The sequence below is a fragment of the Nesoenas mayeri genome, assembly GCF_963082525.1.
Source record: "Nesoenas mayeri genome assembly, chromosome: 11".
Taxonomy (NCBI): domain Eukaryota; kingdom Metazoa; phylum Chordata; class Aves; order Columbiformes; family Columbidae; genus Nesoenas; species Nesoenas mayeri.
Window position 1 is genome coordinate 16009247 of NC_137563.1, and position 19192 is coordinate 16028438.

The following is a 19192-nucleotide window of genomic DNA, read 5'->3' on the forward strand; positions in this document are numbered from 1 at the left end:
TTCTTTTCATTAAAAACACTGTGTTAAACCAGCCATTCTTCTGTCTATGTTATTGAACTCATCAGTCCAGTTCGGGCAATAATGAACAGCTGATTTATCAGATGCACAAAACCCAAAATGCCTTTATGAATGAGATGAATTCTGTCTTCTAAGAGAAATATTCAGAAAGCAATCACACACTGAGCAGAGGATACACTGCAGCAGGAGAGAGGACGTAAATAATTCTGCCTTTATCTGGGCCTTTCATTTATAACCTCACACAGCATTTCTGAGTAAATCAGGAATTTTGCTCTGAGTTTCTACACAGGTAGGATGTAACCTGAACATCCTTTCACACACAGATGTAATGGTAGCAAGCACCTAAGCATATAAAAGAGAACAGAAAAACCTTACAGGGTTTTATAGACCTCCAGCTCACACCGCCACTTCAGACAACATGTGCGACAGTCTGTTAAAAGTAATTTTGCTCTCCCAGTCTGTGCTTTGTGAGTAGTAAGCTGCTTTATGCTCCCAGCAAAGTTCGTACTCCTTTCGCCTAATCAGCAGGTTTTCTTCCTTTCTCTTGAAATTCATGCCCTTAAACCCGAGCATCCACCTCTCTCTCTCTTCCTCTAACAATATCCCCAGCCTCAGCTACAGAAGCTACTGTCCTTCATGGGGTTTGGTTTGGTTTAAAACATTTTAGGCCCCTGGCTGGGAATGCACCTTATCTGTCAATTTCTTTTATGTCATTGACCAAACCACAGTCAAACTGGGCCCTGTTGGTAGGAGACAGTAAAATGTCTAGTGCTAAGGGACTTTCCTATTAAGTCACTCTCTGCATTTCAGACAAAAATATGTCTAAAACAGACAGGAAATAAAAGGAAACTGAATGTCTAAATGTCTTCAATAGAGATAAAAGGTCAGTTTACATGAACTCTTATGTGATTTTCTTAAACATTCACTCTTTGATATGTTTAACTTACTTGAAGTGAAGCACTGTTTCCCAAGAAATTCCAGTTTATTTGAACGAAATGTTCACCTAAGTAAACTAAGTCTACGCAGGCTACAAGAATACCTGCGATCAAAACCACAAGCACCTCAAGAGGTCAAAACACCCTCCTTTCTGGCATGTAAGAGGCTCTGGGGAGGAAGGGACTTTTCCAGTGTGAGTCAAGTTATTGCCCTAATTAATGTGAAGAAAAGAATAAATGATTTATTCTATTTTCAGAGAGATTTGAGAGAGGAATGCTAATAGGCAGAAAAATCAGTAGTTTCTGCAGCCCTATTTCAAGTTCAAAGCCAGCCAGCTCTGCATCAATTACAAGATGTCAGCTCTAAATTCACATTTTCCCTGATTTTAAGGTCAGAAAAACACTGATCCTCTAGTTCGTACTTGCATTAACTGACTCTAAAAGCTGTAATTTCACTGTAGTGGGTGGGTTAGTGGGTAGGTCAACAACGATACTGAAGCAAGGTATTTTTTGAAAACCCTGTGGAATTTTGAGCGTTTGGCAGAGCTGTCAGAGGAAGAGCCATGCTGTTCTATCCCCCTCCTGCTTGCGTTAGCTGGTACCTAGAGAGACTAGATATGCTTTTTTGACAGGTGAAATGACCGTTTTCATGCTTCACAGTTGCCTGGTAGCATTCCTGCATTATTTTATACTGCTATTTTTTCCAGAAGAAGGCCTTCCGAATATTGTTTCTTGTTTTTTGTGGGGTTTTGTTTGTTGGTTTCTCTTAAGTATTTACTGTTTGATGCTATTATCTAAGTATGTCTTGCTTTTCAAATACCAAAGCCAAAAAGTGAGCACATGACAATACATGATAAGTACTCAGTGTGATGCCAGATTGGCAGAGGTCCTGCCTAAATATTGTGATATTTGCCATGTAGGATGCACAATCTCCAGAAATGAAGCAGGATTAGAAATGTCAACCAAAGTGTCAGATTGCCCAGCTGCTGATGTCTAAAGCTTTTACTCACCTGCTTGCTCCAAAGCAACCATTGTTGCCTGCTCAATTAAATCTCGTTCAATGAAGCTTCTGAAATCTTCACTGTACACACTCAGGTCTGGTAGTTGGAATGTGTAGATGGGCATCTCCAACGGGAACTGTTCGTTGCTGCACTCGTTTGCTACATGTGATCGAGCAAGGGAGACTATAGCTGAGCTGGCATGAGAAATACCCCTGGAAAGACGCTTTTCTGGAGAGAAACCAAAGAGATAGCCTATAAGACTACATATACCACCCGTTAACACAAAGTTGGCAAGTTTTACCGCACTTAGGCATTTATTCCACTTCTTGTTTGTTATCTTTTTTGGGTTATTTCCCTACTGTAAAATATTGCTTAGTTCTTACTATGGATCCCTATGGCAAGTCACAGAAACTTCAATCTCCTTCTAGCAAAATAGATAAACAGTAAAAGTAATAGGATATGAAAGACAAGTATTTCTATTAAACAAACAAACAAAGTATATTAACTTTTCAAAGATGCATTGGAAGAAACATTTACTGGCAGACAGATGATAATCAGTTAGTGTTCAGATTAACATTCAGCAAGAAGTTCCTCTCTGCACAGGTGCACTGGCACTTTTTAGAACACGGTACAACTGCTGTCCTGTGCTTCAACCAGACCCACCGCAGGTCTCCTTTCAAGCTGTTCTCTCTCAGCCATCCTTCGCAATGGAGGTTACTTTAATACTACAAAGTCTCCTGGGCATTTTGCTGAGTTTTATTTGTGAGTTCACACCAGGTTTATGGAGTGTCCTACATTTCTGAATATGCAGAAAGCTTCCTGTTGGGATTTATGTAAAGTTAGATAATATTTTCATTGATTTTTCCTTAGAAATTGGTACCTTATCGTACTGGAAGCTTTTGTAAAAAATCTACTTGGTGCAAATTCACCTCTGTAGCTTTATAAATACCACCATAAACTAGCCTTTAGAGATCAACTCTCAAACATGTACAATGCTATATTAAAATAAAAGGAGTTCCTGTACTGCTGTGTCTCCAGAAATTAACAAGAAGCTTCCTTAAATGCAGCTTATCACTTAAGCTAACAGTGTTTTAAAACATCTCAAACTGACTAACATTTATTAAAAATTAATTTTCCTGGAGTTTGTGAACTTTTGTTTCTCTAATGGATCCAAGTTTTCTAATTTTAAGAGCCAAATTGCACTCCCTGAATTGGGAGGAGGGGTAGGAGATTTAATTACATTTGCATTTCTTTCTTCTCCCTGTACACCTGAGCTAAATCACTTTTAAACAGGGGAACTGAAGCATGTGATCTCTGTTTGACATGTCCTTGCTACCACTCCTCCATCACTCCCCCCCACCACGGTCCAGCCCCCACCTGTTGGCTGCATCCTCCACTCCCAGTATGCAGCAAGACCCTCCTTTCCCTTCCCTGCTCCTCCCTGAACATCCTCCTCACTCCAGGCTCACATTTGGGTCAGAGATGGCTCTCTCATCATAAGGTTGTCACTCGAGCATTGAATTGGTAACAAACTGACTGTCAGTGCAGGCGTTTAAAGCCAGATTCACCCCACACTCCCTACTACACCCAGTAAAATATCAAATGGCTATTTGAGTGTAAACTGGGCAGTTTAATAACAGAATTTTAGAGTGAGCTATATCCTAACAAGCATGAAGGGACACAGTTTTATCAACTCCCTTTATTTGTATTCAGTGCTTTTAAGAGTCACAGCAGCACTACAGTTCCTTTTTCTACTAATGAAAGTTATCAGTTTTAAAAAAGCTTAACTGACACTCATAAGTACTGATGCTGTTTCCTGTTTAGTAGGAAGGAAGAGCCAACAGGAGAAGGGGAGACTTTCTGCTCCTTCTAATGTCTGCACAGAAAGGCATCACCCAGCTAGCGCAGTTCCCTCCCTACATGACAAGCTGTCGGACTTGTAGATTTATTTTGGTGCAAACTACTGTTCCTTGATAAAGTAATATTAAACAGAGACACAGAGATCTGAAATGAAATCTGTAAAAGCTCTGCAAACAAAAAAGTACATTCTAATGCTTATCATCCTGTACTGGAAATCAACTGACTCATTTTTCTGAAGGTTTCAATTTCTGTTTGGCAGGAGATAGCAGGTTGTCCTTTCTTCTGCAGAACCATAAAAGAACAAAATTTTAAAGCTCAAAGTAATTCATAGATTTCATTCATCCTAATTACATACAGTGAGTAAGAATGTGAAGGCTGAAATATGGCACTTTTTTTAACCTTCTTTTTGGACTTAATAAGCATAGAAAACTACATACAATAGTGGTCTCTGACACCCTCTAATTAATTCTTTTTACACGTACCAGAGGACTGCCTGGGGACAATTTTTTTGTCCTTTAATCACACAATAAAAAAAAACAAACTTGCAGAACTGAAGCAAAGCTCATGACAACTGAGACATGTGAAATGCAGGGTCCCACAGCAAGCTCTGTGGATCCCATCCCAATGACACAGTTCACAGGCGGATGGCAAATGATTTCCAGCCCCCTGCAGACAAGCACAACTTGCAAGAGGGCAAGCTAGAAAGCTGCTTGTCCACAAAAGCCCTGGAGAAGAGCTCTTACCTTGAGCAATGTCATCCTGCCTCTGCAGGCAAGGCCGCTCAGCCTTTGTCACCTGGGGAGGCTGCTCTGGCTCCTGTGCCTTGTAGTATTTGCCCTCGTTGAACACCTGGGGCAGGTTGGCCGTGTGCACCTGCCGGAGCTGCTCATAGTCACTCAAAGCTGCTGTCAAGTCCCAATTTTTGCCTGCCAAACAGCAAAAGGACACTCTGATCACATTGCGTCTGACAAATTGATAACCTGGAAACCATATTCATATGAACTTTAAAGATACATTTGAGTAGAGAAAACCACTCCTTCTTACAAGCAACAGCACGGGAACTGAGGTTCTTTGGATAAAATATTTTACAGCCACTCCTCCCTCAACAAAATGCACAGTTCATAAACACCTTGAAAGTGCACAGCAAATGGACAAAGAGAGGGAAAAATAAAATAAACCTCCTTTTTTTATATGTATTTATTTTTTTTTTTTTACATTTATATTGGAGAAGACCTCGGGTAAGCTCTTGTCCAACCTCCTGCTCAAAGCAGGGTCAGTTGTAAGATAACACTAGAATGCTCAGGGTTTTATTCAGTTCGGTCTTCAAAATGACAAGGATGGAGACTGTACAACCTCTCTGGGAAAACTGTTCCCACATTTGACCTTCTTCATGGGACTTACGTCCACTCTGAACCTTTCGTTTCATCTTATACCCATTGTCCCTTGTCCTCCTGTCACACGCCACTGTGAAGAGACAGGCTCCAACTCCTTGATAACCTTCTTACTGGCCCTGGAAGCTGCTCTTATTAGAAATCCCCTCAAAGCCCCCCCACATCCAGCCCCTACAAGCCCTGCTCCCCCAGTCTCTCCTCACTGAAGTTGTGCTCCAGCCCCCAACGACGTTTGTATCCAAACCTTTGAATCCAATTCATTGCTGCCTTCGTGGGACTGGAGGCAGGGGGCAAAAATCAGACACATTATTATAGATGTCTAGTAAGTGCTGAGAGGTATCATTCTCTTTCCTGAGCTTGACCATCAAAAACCAGTTATTTTCTCATCCGTCCAGACTGCCCATCTCAGTTAGTTGTCCATTCATCCAGATTGCAACATCCTAACTGGAATATAGCAATACTGCAGGAAATGTATCAAAAGCCTTGCTGATGTTGAGGTAAATGGTATTCACTGCTCTCCCCTCAACCACAAACCAGACATTTTATTATTTAAGGACTTATCCTGCTCTGATTCTGATCAAATGGCTCCAGAAGCCGGGAACGTAAGATGAACACTAAATACCACAGAGCTGAACATAAAATAATGAGAGGCAGTAATAATTCACATCTGTACAGTTGTATTAATAATAAATAATAATTGGCAGCAATGATGGAAAGATGTGACTGTTAGTGTGCTATAGCACAGAAGAGTGAGAAACCTTCTTCTCTTTCTATTCGCAGAGCAGCTAGAATGCAAAATACTTCAGGTTCCTTTATCCTATGTATCAGAGAGAGCTTGCTCTCTCGGAGATCTTTTGGAAAGCTGATCTAGGAGAGTGTTTTATAACAAAACATGCAGTGAAAGGATTCAGTCAATGTGGTTCCACGTCTGTGTGAGCTGCTGATGTAACCTGCCAACAGACTCTTCTACAAGATTTGCTTCCAAGCTCCCACTTCATCCTGGTGCTCTGACCAGCAATAAGAGAACACAGGCTAATATCCCAAGATAAAGGGTTTGTTTAGTACACATGGTGAAACAGTACTGATCACTCTCAAAAAATGATGATGAAAAAAAATGTTGAGATGCTTGTACGTTATTTTGAGAACAATCCTGCTAAGTTAAAATATATCCATGTCCTAGCATTCTCCAAGTACTTGTTTTTAATTGGAAAACAACAAATACTTAATAGCAAGATAAAAGTCCCCACTAATTATATGAGACTTTCACAGCATTCCATGAGCACTTTTTCTGGGAATTCAAAAGTAACCTGAATCTGATTAGTACAGGATTTATTACACACTATAAAAGGTTGTCACTTTATGTACTTTGAAAGCTACATTACCTGAGTAGCAGTTAAATATAACTTATTTGCTTACACAAAGGAGAATAAGCTAAAAATAGCACAAAGCAGCTTTATACAGTTAAAAGAAAGTCTTTTCCTGTTATAGTCATTACTGTGAAAAACATAAACCTAACTCAAGTAAGAACAAACCATTACAAACAGCTGTTACTGACAGAGTTGAACTAAACTATCTCAGGTTCCAAAGTACTAAAAAGAATTGTGAAAGGAGCATTAATATCACCAAGCAAGAATGTTCTATACATCCTGAGTAGTCCAAAACATAAACCACCATGTCAATCAGATGAAATAGTTTTATAAGTTACGCTGTAATATTCTATTAGAAAGCCTGTAGGACAAAAATGCATATTCAGGGAAAATTGTCAGAGATCCTAGAACAAGCACTTGAATTATTGCCAGAACTTCTTTTTTCCTAAAAATCCCATGTAAATGCAACAGCCACAATCCAGTCAGGGCTCTGCTCTAACTATATTTATTATATGAATCAAATTGCCCAAGCCAAACATAGAAGAATCATGAGTGTGTTCCCAAGACTGATGTGATCACATACCAATGTTTGGAGTAGGGATTGCTTTTCTTTGGTTCTGCTTTTAGGAGGCATTAACAATATGTTTTAAAATCGTCTTCTCACCCACAAGGACAATAAAGTAAAACTTTAGGGAAAAAAGTGAAAGTGACAATAAAATGTAATTCTATGAAATGTAGGTTTAAACAAAATAGTATTATCCAAGTATTGGCAATGTTATTATTCCAGCACAACATGACTCCCAGCAACAACCTGGGTTTATTCAGTACAGAGCCTCGAGAAACAGACCCATAGTAATGGAACTCAGACAGCATTCCTTACAGGTCACCTGCTCAAGATATTTTCATGTTTAAGTTCTGAAATCAAACACAAATCACTACGCACGTGCTGTAGATGACTGCTAGGTGACAGGGCTTTGATGTATGTATGGAAGCAGAAAATCAGTAGACTAACAGAAATGCTGCTGTCCTTAGTTTTAGGCCATACGCAATCATTTTGTGTAAAGGCTCTATTAAAAGGTATTTCACAGACATAACAATGTTATTTTGGGACACACCATCACATCAGATGACAAGTCATCGGTAGCACCATATACTTAGTAGGAATTGAATTGCTCCAAGGCAGCGCTGACAATACTAAGGCTTTGAGTCTCTAATGGTCATAGAATATGAGGTAGCAAAAAGCTGGTTAGAAAACACAGGTAGTGAATCATGATCAGGATATGGGAATCAAATTAATTCACTAACTCAACTGAAAGAATACTTTTACTGAACAATTATTTCAAGAACAGCTGCATGTGCTAAGTCTGCAGGTGTAAAATTTAACAGGACTGAAAGGTTTCTGCTTTGAAACCAAGTGTTTCTATTATGGAAGAAAAACAAGGAAACTAACAAAAAAGTGCAGCTGAGTAAAGAATGGAAGATGTACTCTGAGGGCTGGTACTGATGTTTTAGAGCCAGAGACAGCAGGCATCTACATGAAAGGGGAATTCAAAAATGAACTCAGTTGCACTGTGAAGTTTCTGTCCTAAATTATAGTTGCTTGAATAACAACAGGAGGCATTGCCAGCCTGAAGTAAAAACAAAGACTTAGATAAACAATATATAATTTAAGAAGCCACTTATTCATTTTTGCCTTACCATCTCAAGCTGAATTAGGAAAGGGTTAAAAAAAAGATGCTAAAGAACAGCAAGGGTAGGACCACTCGCCTCAGAAGGATTCCAGGTGATTCAGTTTTTCCTGATGATCAGAGGACTGCTTCCCCCCACCTCTGCCCTAGTTAGACAACCTGAGGACTCTAAGAAGTGTTCAGAAGGGAGTTTCCCAGTGATCTGCTGCTCTGAGACTTTGTTGAGTTTTAAATAAAATAATATACAGCACAGACAAACAAACAAACCAACCAACCAACCAAAACAACAGCACTATATAGTGCTCTCTATTGGAAGCTCTCTTGGAAAAGTTTCAGAGTGACCTGACAAAGTCACGGTTTCTTTCTTTTAATAGTTCTGTTTCCAACACCACATTTTAATAAGCTGATAACTTGAAACCTGAAACCTGAATGCAGAAGAGGACTAGAAACTGGACTTTTGCTTTAAACCGTTTAGTTCAAGACTATCACTTACTGTGATTTTTAACATGAGAAATACTCTGCCTTCGTAAAGGTAACATGGTTAGTGCCACCCAGGCTTTACAACAGTTTTCACAGAGCTTAGGCAGCTGCATTCCCCTTTGTTTTTCTGGAGAGCAAGGGTCCACCTTTTTTTAACCCAGTCTTTAACTTGATGGTGCTGTAAGAAGAAAGGGACTTCTTAATGCTCTGCAGCACATGAGTAATTCCCTGCTTGTGTAATGTTAAGCACATGCTTCGTCAGATCACAACTCATACTTGCGAATAACAAAAATCAAGCACCCATTAAGCAGCCTATGCTTGTTGTACTGATACTAGATTTTATGTTTTTCAGCCAGATAATATTCAGGCAGCAAGATCCAAGCAACATGCTGTTATTCAGTCACTGGATTTTTTGCTTTTTACTGTTTTGGCTAAAACAGCACAGCTTAGCAGGGTTGTAATAGTTAATAAATCTATTGTCTTTCACTTCTTAAAACAGATATAATAAAAGTAGAGGACATTTATCATTAATTAGTAGGAATAACAAACATGCAACTATAAAGCACTCCCCCCAGCCAAGCTGTCAAATATCCACCTACTCCAATATGTTAAAAAGAACATTTGAAAGGTCACTAGCAATTCTTGATGTAATACTAAACAAAATGCTAGAAAGGATGCAATTTGAGATGGGGAACTAAACAGTAAGGACTATTATGAAGAGCAACTTGCAGCAACAGCACATACACAGGACTTCAGCAAAGGAAATTTTAAAAGTGGTGCAAAATGCTGCCTAAAGCTAAACAGGATGAAAAACGTAAGAAGAACAGTGCAGAAGGGTAAAGTTAGACAGAATTAAACTAATGATGATGCCGCCTGTGTTGACAGTTCATGAGCTGCTGGTGCATATTGTCTAAGAAGCAGAGGTGATAAAAATATACTGTAGGAAAATGTGAAACGTTTGCAAAACAAAAAGAGAAAAAAAAAAAAAAAAAGAAGAAGCCAAAAAGCTACACGGCTCACAGAGAGAGCAACATGAACAAGATTACAGGAGGATGTATTTCAGAACATAAAAACAACGTCCAGAGAACCTCAAAAAGACAATGGAGCTGACCAAGAAAATAAGCTGGAAGGAAGAGCGAGCATCATTTTTCAATGTGACAAACATAAGAAAGTAAAAAAGGTATTTTGGTGAGATGGCTGTAAAATTAAAATGGACACACCTTTTGAAATTTTTAATCATTCTAATTGGCTGCAATATCTCCCCATGCACTTCATATTTAATGCTCTTTTTGTTGTTAATGAAATTCACACTTGAATGAAGTACTATTTAGAAAACATTTAAAAAAAAGAAAAAGAGACTACTGAAGAACCAGTAGCAGCAATGAAGCTTTCAAGGTTTTAGCCACCATTTCTTAAATATTTTACTATCACCGTCTGTACTTTTTACTAGCAAGTTGGAACAAAATTACAATCCCACTCTTACTGAAGCTAATGCAAAGATCTCACAGAAAACAACAACCAAACAAAACAACTCCACAAAACAAAAAAAACCCCAAACCTCCAAAACACAACAACAAAAAAAAACCCAAACCTCCCTATAATAAAAAATCTAAACAACAAAACAAACCCAAAACCCAACCAAATGTCCCTGCCCAAAGAACAGGAAAAGTCTTGCTGGCAGACAAAAATTTTGTTTTCAATACCATCCCAGTCATGGTAACTCCTTCAAATCTCCTGCAGAGAACACACCTCTGTGACCCACATAGCCCATGGCAGTTTAGAGACAGGTGTTCTTGGCATAGCAGCAGAGAACACAAAAGATCAGCTGTTATGTTAGGTGGGAGGTCCATCAGCTTCCCTTTCAGCCCATTTAATGGAACCAGCATTTTATGTGACACTATATTGTGTATCAGTACCAAACAATTACACAGGTACAGGCATTTTCAGGAGGAATGCTTGATTCGGGTAGCCCTTCCCCTTCGGATGGTGTAAACCACCTGTAAAGTTATACAACTCGAGATGTTCACAAATGACAAGGCACAAATCCAGTAATTGGCAGGCTAAAAACAAAATCCAGAGCTCTTATTCCATCTATGTTCTTCTGTGTCATCTGTCAGCTTGGATTTTGAGCAGTTAAAAGGTAAAACAATACGAATCTACGTCATGACATTTTCCTTCCAAGAACACAGGAAAGGGTTCTCAGCTGGAAGCGTTGGCTGCAAGGCTGAGGGAAACGAGAAACACTCAGCGTTCTACAGTGAGGTCTGAACAAGACATGTCCTCACAGCGTTTCATGGCACAAATCTAGTATGAGTATGAGTGTTATCATCTTGACTTACAAGTCATCAGTTTGACCCAATGGAATACAGGATTATGGGACAACATAAACAGAGAGGGCAATAAGCTAACTTTCAGACTAGGAAGAATAACCAACCTGAGGGGGACAGTGAATATGAAGACATGATCTATGAAATGGACCTGTAAGTTCATTTTGAACTCAACACAGAGAAAACACTCCAGACTAATGCATTTATGATGATCTCTTGCTAACCTACTGGGATTCACACTTCTCTGTAGTTCTACACTTAGATGAAATCAGTTGAAATAATCAGGTGCCCAAGAATTCTACATTAAGGGCTTCTCATTAACAAGGATGTGCCTAAGTCAGACCAACTTATGTCCAACTGCAGCAAAAGAACAATTTTTTTTCCTGGGGTTACATGGGTATTCAGTTGAACAGGAGAATTCAAAAAGGCCTGAGGGTTGTGAATCTCCCAAAACAGAGGAAAGCCTTTGAAATTTTTCCTTTTCCTATCAAACTCAATTCTGTCCTGCCTAGGTTTAAAGTTAGTTTCTGTTCTCCTGATGCCCTGTATAATTGAGAAATGAAAATGTTCACATTTGCCACAACAGGAAGAAATTAAAAGCTGAACATGGTTAATGTATTTTGTCATTAAGAGGAATTCTCTGCATACTTATGTAGCTGGGAGGATGATGTTTTGTGAGATGCCATTGGTTAAGAAGATTAATAATTACCAGTAATTATATTACATCTTGAATTTTATTTAGGACCATGAGGCAATATTTATACAATTAGGGACATTGTTCAATCATTCTAATATCTTGTTCAAAACTTCACAGGAGCCTTTACTGTCCTAGCTGAACCTAACTTCTATACTTCTATCTTCTCAATGCAACCCCCATTTATAGCTCTAAATGCTGTTGAGAACTGTTCTGAACTAGAAGAGTACGGCCATTTTACCCTCACAATTTCATAGGACTTTTTTTTTCCTATAGGACTCTCTCTAAATATTTAAAATTATGATTACAGGCACAAGACACAGCTATCAACTACCTACCTAAGTAACAAAATAAATAGTAATTCCAACTTCAACTGCAAAAGCTCTTTGGCTTCTTCAGTTATTGCTAACGTTGATAATTCTAGGAGCTTTTTTACTGGATTCAGGCTATTTATTAAACCCAGGAGTATGAGGCGACCATGCTAGAAGGGCATTTCAAGAAATACTAAGCAGCTTCTGTCTTTCGGGATTATTGATTTCACCAATATAAAATGATCCTCATTTTGTGCCACTAGGCCAGTGCACAATTATTATTATTTTAAAATATTTATATATAGATATATACACACATATATATATGTATATATATATAAAAATTCAATCCCCCAAACTTCACAATCTGTTAAGACTGGAATTCTACTGTCAGCTTCTTTCTCACGTAAGGAAGTCCGTTCTTACAAACCAACTGCTAATAAAGCAACCCACAAGTTCATTTGAAATGCAGTCACTTCTTCCTATTTGGTATGAAGTAGATTAACAAATATGAACAGGCATAAGATGAGGAACTCAAGACTAGCTTTATCCCCTCTGAAAAATTTATATGCAAAACTAGGATAAAATTAGAGCATAGGTTTTAAAACAAGATTTAATTCTGTTCCATGTTCTCAAAGGAAAATAATGTAGCAACAACATTTTGTTAACATTGTCCTCGGCTGCTAGAATGCGAAGTCACTCAAAGCTGAACAGACAGCTGGAAATGACAATTTTGATCTGTGTATAACGAGCCATCGGTGGCAGTTCAGCTTCCTCTTCCCTTTGCCAAGCCTTCCACAAGAGAACTAAAAAAGGAACTGTCTGAGGAGAGGAGAATAAGAGACTATTTTGGGGGAGTTAGGGTTGTACACTCAATCATATGACAGTACTGTAAATTTCTCTCTCCCTCTCCCTTAATTACATGCTTTTCTTTAAATTTTGCTTATATACGCTATTCTTTGAGGAGACATCTATCTACTGCATCTCTCTCATTTGCCAATGGATCAGTTCCCTTTACTGCATCCATTTCATGACTGGAAAAACAGCCTCCTGATTTCTGAATTAATGGTGAACTATGTATACCTCAATTAAGCACAATATAAAGCTGAAAATAGACAGCAATCACTTTTATATAACAGTGAAACACTACATCATTTGTATAAATAAATGAAACCACATATACAAGAGCAGTTTTTTCAGTTAAATATATTACTTTTTATGCAGCTTGGATTATTTTTTATGTTTTTATTATTTTTTATTATTATTTTATTATTACTATTGCCAGTGAATTTCACAGATGCTCCAGTTCCTGATGGCTGTCTATAGTGTTGGCATTTTTAAATATTTCATCCTACCTCTTCCCGCTATTGTTCACGTGGTCATTGCCTGCATACCTGCTGCTTCCTGAAGACTAAGCTGTTTCCAAACCAATTTACTGGTAATCTCCCAGTACATCCAAACCTACGGCCCTGGGGCTGTAAACCAAACACAGCATAACTTGTTTTAAAGATTAAACTATTTCCTTTAACAGTTTTCTTTCTGTCTTAGGCCACATTTTAAGTAGGTTATCCCTAACAACTCAAGCATTTCTGCTATTCTGTGCATGGGAGATTCAAGGTGCCAGCCTAGACTATCCAGAGGAAAAGGGACATGTTCTCCTCATTCCTGGATATTGGGGAAGCAGAAGATCAAACACAACTAAAGAGAAATTAATTCTCTGCCATAAAGACCTACCTGCTTATGCTTAAGAATCTTCCCAAAGCCTAGTGAGGCAAAGGAGTCTCTACACTGGCTCTGAGGTGCCATTGGGTCCAGCTGCCATTAATGAGCATAACTGAGAGGACACTCAGAGAGTCTTGCAGCTGATGTCATGTTTTCCTGTGACACTAATCTAATATGTAACCTAATTTAATTCTGCACAAAGCAGCGATACACACGCCTACCACCATGGGCTGCTTTTCAAACTGTTTTGCTGAGAATGTTGTTTCTGTCATTTGGGTCACATTTATTGTCAAATCGCTCTGTCAATATTAACTGCTTGAGCGTGGGCTTTTATTTTAGGCTGGTTTTAAAGTAAAATTAGGATTTTTTTGTGTGCTTGCTTCCCCCCTCCCCATTATCTTCAAAACTGAGGTCTGAAATCCAAATCTCTGGGCAATGAATGGAAATCTTGTAGCAACTAGATGACCCTAACCTAGCACATTTTCATTCCACCAAACTAAAAGGAAGCTAAAGGCAATACTAAACCTTCCATTCAGCTCTCCCCACCTTTTGCTGTGTTTGCCTAGCTCTCATGTCTGAAACCTCTCCAGCTTTCCCATTACATCTGGGGGAAAAGAGGTTTGGGGTTTGGTATATCATTAATGATGATAATACTCACATTACTCTTCTTAAAGTGAAAAATTAAATTACCTTTAAAAGTTTGGAAATGGGCTCATTTTAGACTCCCTTTCAATGCTTTAAATTGCAAAATTTATGATCTGTTCACCTTCTTGAAAACTGAGCACTGACATCAGCAAACAAGAGAATAATGACAAATGCTTCCTAGAACAATCAGGCCTGATCTCAGCAGAAGCATTTACCAAATGCCTGGCATAAAACCGTACTTTAAAATACCATATAAGTGGCATATACGGCACTCAAGAAGTCAGGTCACAATGAGTAAATGAAGTAACAGTTTCAGGTCCTCCCGCAGAATTGCAGAGGTTCATGCTGTCTTTATTTCCATAAGGAGACTGAAGAACAATTGTCCCAGCCACTGATTTCTCAATAACTGGCAATCAGAGCCAAAACAATAGGTACCTACCTCCCTTACACTTGACTATGCGGATTCAATTCATTTGTGGAATGAAAAACTACTGTTTTTTTGAGCTTCGTTTGATAATTTATAATACACCAGTTCAACGAAATTGGAACTGATCTCATTTAAAGCACAACAGTAGTAAAGACCAGCAAAGGTTGAGAGATATGGAATGCCAACTTGTTCAGTAAAGGAACAGTTTAAACAAATATATTTGAAATAGTACCTTGATCCATCATCAGCTTAGGAAAAATAAGTAAACTTGAAAGAACATGTATTAGTGAACGGGAAAAAGGTCAGCAGAGAATCTGAAAAGTTGTTTAGCAGTCATGCAGAACAAAAATAATCTTAAAATAGAGATACAGTAAAGCTTCACAAAACATAACGCCTACTCTACACAGTCTCACATTCAGAATTATGCTTTCAGTTCTCGGGAGCCCACAAACAAGGTACAAACCTCAGAAAGTGGTGAACAATATCTCAGAGAGATATGAAATGAACTAGATGAAAGACTCAGGAAGTGATCATTCAAAAATGAAAGTGAAGCTGGAAAATAATGCTTCTAAGAAACAAATGTTTTAGCAAACGTATAATCCACTAAGCTATGGCTGGTAGAGCTAGCAATACATTGTTGAAATTTGTTAAAATTAATTTAAAATAGTTGTAAGCATCTTAGTAAATGTAGAAGTCCAGTATTAGAGTTTTATATCAGATAGCCAGGAAAATGTTTTAAGTTGATTTTGTTTTCAGAAATGTAACAGCACAAGGTAAGAGCATGGTCTTGGACTTTATTGGAAGTAAAAAGATTTCAGATCACTGATTTCTATTGTTTTCCCCTGGAATCAAGGGCAAACAAGGGGGAAAATTGAAAGTATTATAAAATTCTTCACACACTTTTTAATCTCTTTTTTTTTTTTTTTAATCCATTCATACATCCACATTAAATTGTACCACAAATTATTCCCATGCTGTGTATCTGATTCCTGATCCATCACACTGTGTAATGACAGATCCAGTTTCCATGTCCCCTGAGTCAAATGATACTCAGAGAGCCAAGCAACTGTCACAGTCACTCTCTCTACTCTATAATTTGCTGCTTATGTGGTGCTCATATATTCTCCCCAACCTACAATTTTATTTATTATCTGGTACAATCAGCAAACAGCTTTAGGTGTCCTTCTATTTGCATTGGACATACTCATAATTCTTTTGTTGACTCGTAATTATTAACATAAAAATATCAGGATTTATGATGTCTTGGAGATGCCACAAATTTGAGGATACTTATCTGTAGATGTGCAGGTTCTCAAAAGGTAATTCCTGCTGGGTGTTTACATTAAAGTCTCTGCAAGACTAGAGATGAAGGTGTGAACAGCTATCAAGCAAGTGTCCTCCCAGGAGTACTAAACAACAATGATGAACACCACAAAGTCTTGTAATCATAACCAAGCTGAAAGAACTGTGCTTCCCTTTTTAATAATTCAGCTGTAATAGCAGCTAAGAATTTTGGCAGTGCTGGTAGAAAGCTGTTCTTTCAACTCAAAAGAATGATGGAAGTAGTCTGAGTGGTCTAGGACAAAGAAAGCAAGGAGTGCTGACTAGAGGAAGAAAAAGCCCTTCAGTATAAAAAGTACAGAAAGGTACCAATAAGAACAAGCAACCAAAACTAAGCATGAAGTGTTCTATGTGAAAGACACTGCCAGCAACTAACAGAGCGGACAAAGTGTACTGCAGCTTCTGATGGTGGACAGATTCTGATGTGGAGGCAGATCATCTGGAGAATTCAGCCCAGAAATAGCTCACTCAGCTATTGCTCAGGCATGCAGGCACACTGCAGGCACAAAAAAAAATTGTACTAGTACAGAGAAGGGTAGATGAGAGATTGCAGAACTGCGAGAGATAAGATGCTATTTGGCTTAGCTGCACATAATCCCCATGACAGAATTCCTCTCATGATCTCAGCTACATTGGGTTCTCATCCTGGAAGTGGGCATGCAGTTATAGGGGTGTTCAAAAGCAAGAAAAAAGACAAGCTGGGGACAGGAAGGGAAGAGAAGGGTATTCTCACTTTAAAGCTACAAAGTCATTCTAAGCTCTCATTAAACTGAGTTATTAAGCATCCATAGCACATCAGAGAGTGGAATCAAATTTGATTACTTGTATGATTGTAGATCTTTAATAGAAGCACATGAGTAATAAGGTAAATGATTTCATGCTATCAGAAACCTCTGCTTGAACACGATGGATAATCTATACTTTACAATAGCCCAGTTATATAGTTCCACATGACTATAAATCTAACATTCTTTGCTGTGTTTAATTATTATTTAACAAAAATGGTGTACATTTACAAAATACACCCAGTCATAAATATCGCAACTGTTACAATGAACAGTTCGGAAAAGGTCTTAGTTTTGAAATATTTATACACAGTTTAATGAAAAAAAAAACCCAACACACTGATTCAATCATAAGCCATAGGTCTATGACGTATCAGCTCGTAATCTAAAGTTTCAAAAGTTTTCTTCAACAGCAAAAATGGACTGTTTACAAATTTATCAAGTTATCAGAGTAAACTGCAATGGAAGGAAGGTTCTTTACAATACTCAAGAAAACTCAATAAAACCTACAGAAAACTCAGTGAGGCAGATAACTTACTAAAGTGTAGATCTAGTGCTGTTAAGTGCTAAGCTCTTCCTGCCTCCACATACCTTTCCTCATACTTTCTCCACGTCTGCATGTCTAAGTTCCCATAGCTGTACCACATAAATAGCAAGTAACCTACAGCTGGACTTTCAGACTCTCCAAGTAGTATTTGAAAAGTAGGAATGAAACAAATTCTGTATTGGACAAACACAAACTAACTAATTTCTAATGCAATTTTATCCACCAATGAATGGCTGATTAGACAGATATAAGGCTTTCATAAATGTAGACAAAGCAATGTCATAAAACCAAAATTAATTTCTTAGGCAGAACTAAGAAAACCTCATTTTTAATTTTGGTGCAGCTTTAAAAGTCTGCATTCACATCCATTTGCAGATGTGCATGACAAAGTTCTCATACCACTAAAATAATGTCTTTAAGATTTCAAGTCCATGAAATCTGACCTCCTTAACACTTAAGCAATTGCACAGAATTCTAGAATTGGTAGCTCCAAAGCATCAAACTGAGAATAGACTTGACCACAAGCTCCCTGTGCAATACTAAATCAAACTTAGCCAAAGATACAAACACCAGCATATGCAATATAATTGCAAAAAGGCAATCTTTGCACTAAAAAGATAGCTACCAAAATAGCCAAAACATTTCTGTAATCACTCTTTTGAATGACAGAGAAAATACAGAAGCAGAAAGTAAGACTTGGAGCTCAACATGTTTAGCTTATCAAAATTACATAAAGAAGCAATTGGTTTATAGTCTTATTTATGTTAGGATACTAATAGCTGTCAAAAAGAGCCAAACACAAATGCATGTAGATATATATATTGGGTTTTTAATCTCTTTAAATCTTCATTTAAAATCAAGAATGGACACTTTCTGGAAGATATGTGTCAAGCATAATAAGCAGAATATTTTAGTGAGACAAGTAGCTGTGCTCAATACAAAGTCCAACAGAAAAAAAAATGCAGGGATTGTACCAGCAGGACAGCCAGAGTATAAAAACATCAGCAGAGCCAATATTTAGGACAGCTTCTGGCAACTTAGAAAAATCTATATGCAATGTATAGATTTTTTTAGCTATTTGTTCAACAGTCAGTATATATTTAACTCCCCCATTTGTTACCAAGGAGAATACCAGATATTGTGCACAATGCTGTCCTGATACATCCACAGGACAATCAAAGCAAAACAATTAATATATTAAAATAACTGGATAAGGAAGCAAAGAGCTTTCCTTCATTGTTTACAGGATAGTGAAATTCAAGGAATTTCCCCCAAAAGATGAACAAAGGAAACAGTATTAGAAATGGCTCTAAAAAAAAGATGTGTATACTTTATAGAAGCACAATCTGAACATTCAGTCTCAGCAATTTATAAAAACAGAATCTGTGAGCAGATCAGAAAGAGAGAAGAGCTACTGGATCCTGGAAGAACTGACCAAAACTTGTGATTACATGGAAAAAAGGTTCTATACAAGCAAGGATTTTTGGCCTACAGTCCTTTATGACAGCCATTTTGGGGCTACAAACGACAATCAAATACTGAAATTTCTCAAAAGTATTTGTCTAAGCCTGTTTTCAAATTTTGAATTGAAAATATTATGCAGACATCATCATTCCAAGACCAGGTGCAAAACATTTGCTATAGCCTTGTGCA

General features: G+C 37.9%; 1 protein-coding gene across 1 annotated transcript in view; it reads right to left on the bottom strand.

Moving 5' to 3' along the window:
- Window positions 1–19192, bottom strand: part of OTUD7A (OTU deubiquitinase 7A) — a gene marked incomplete at its 3' end in the record, with an annotated part of 48709 nt that overhangs the window by 26513 nt on the left and 3004 nt on the right. The window contains exons 3-4 of the mRNA XM_080351403.1: window positions 4558–4740; window positions 1964–2182 (exon numbers count right to left, since the gene is read on the bottom strand). Coding sequence (XP_080207529.1) covers window positions 1964–2182; window positions 4558–4740 — 402 coding nt within the window. The remainder of the gene's footprint in view (window positions 1–1963; window positions 2183–4557; window positions 4741–19192) is intronic.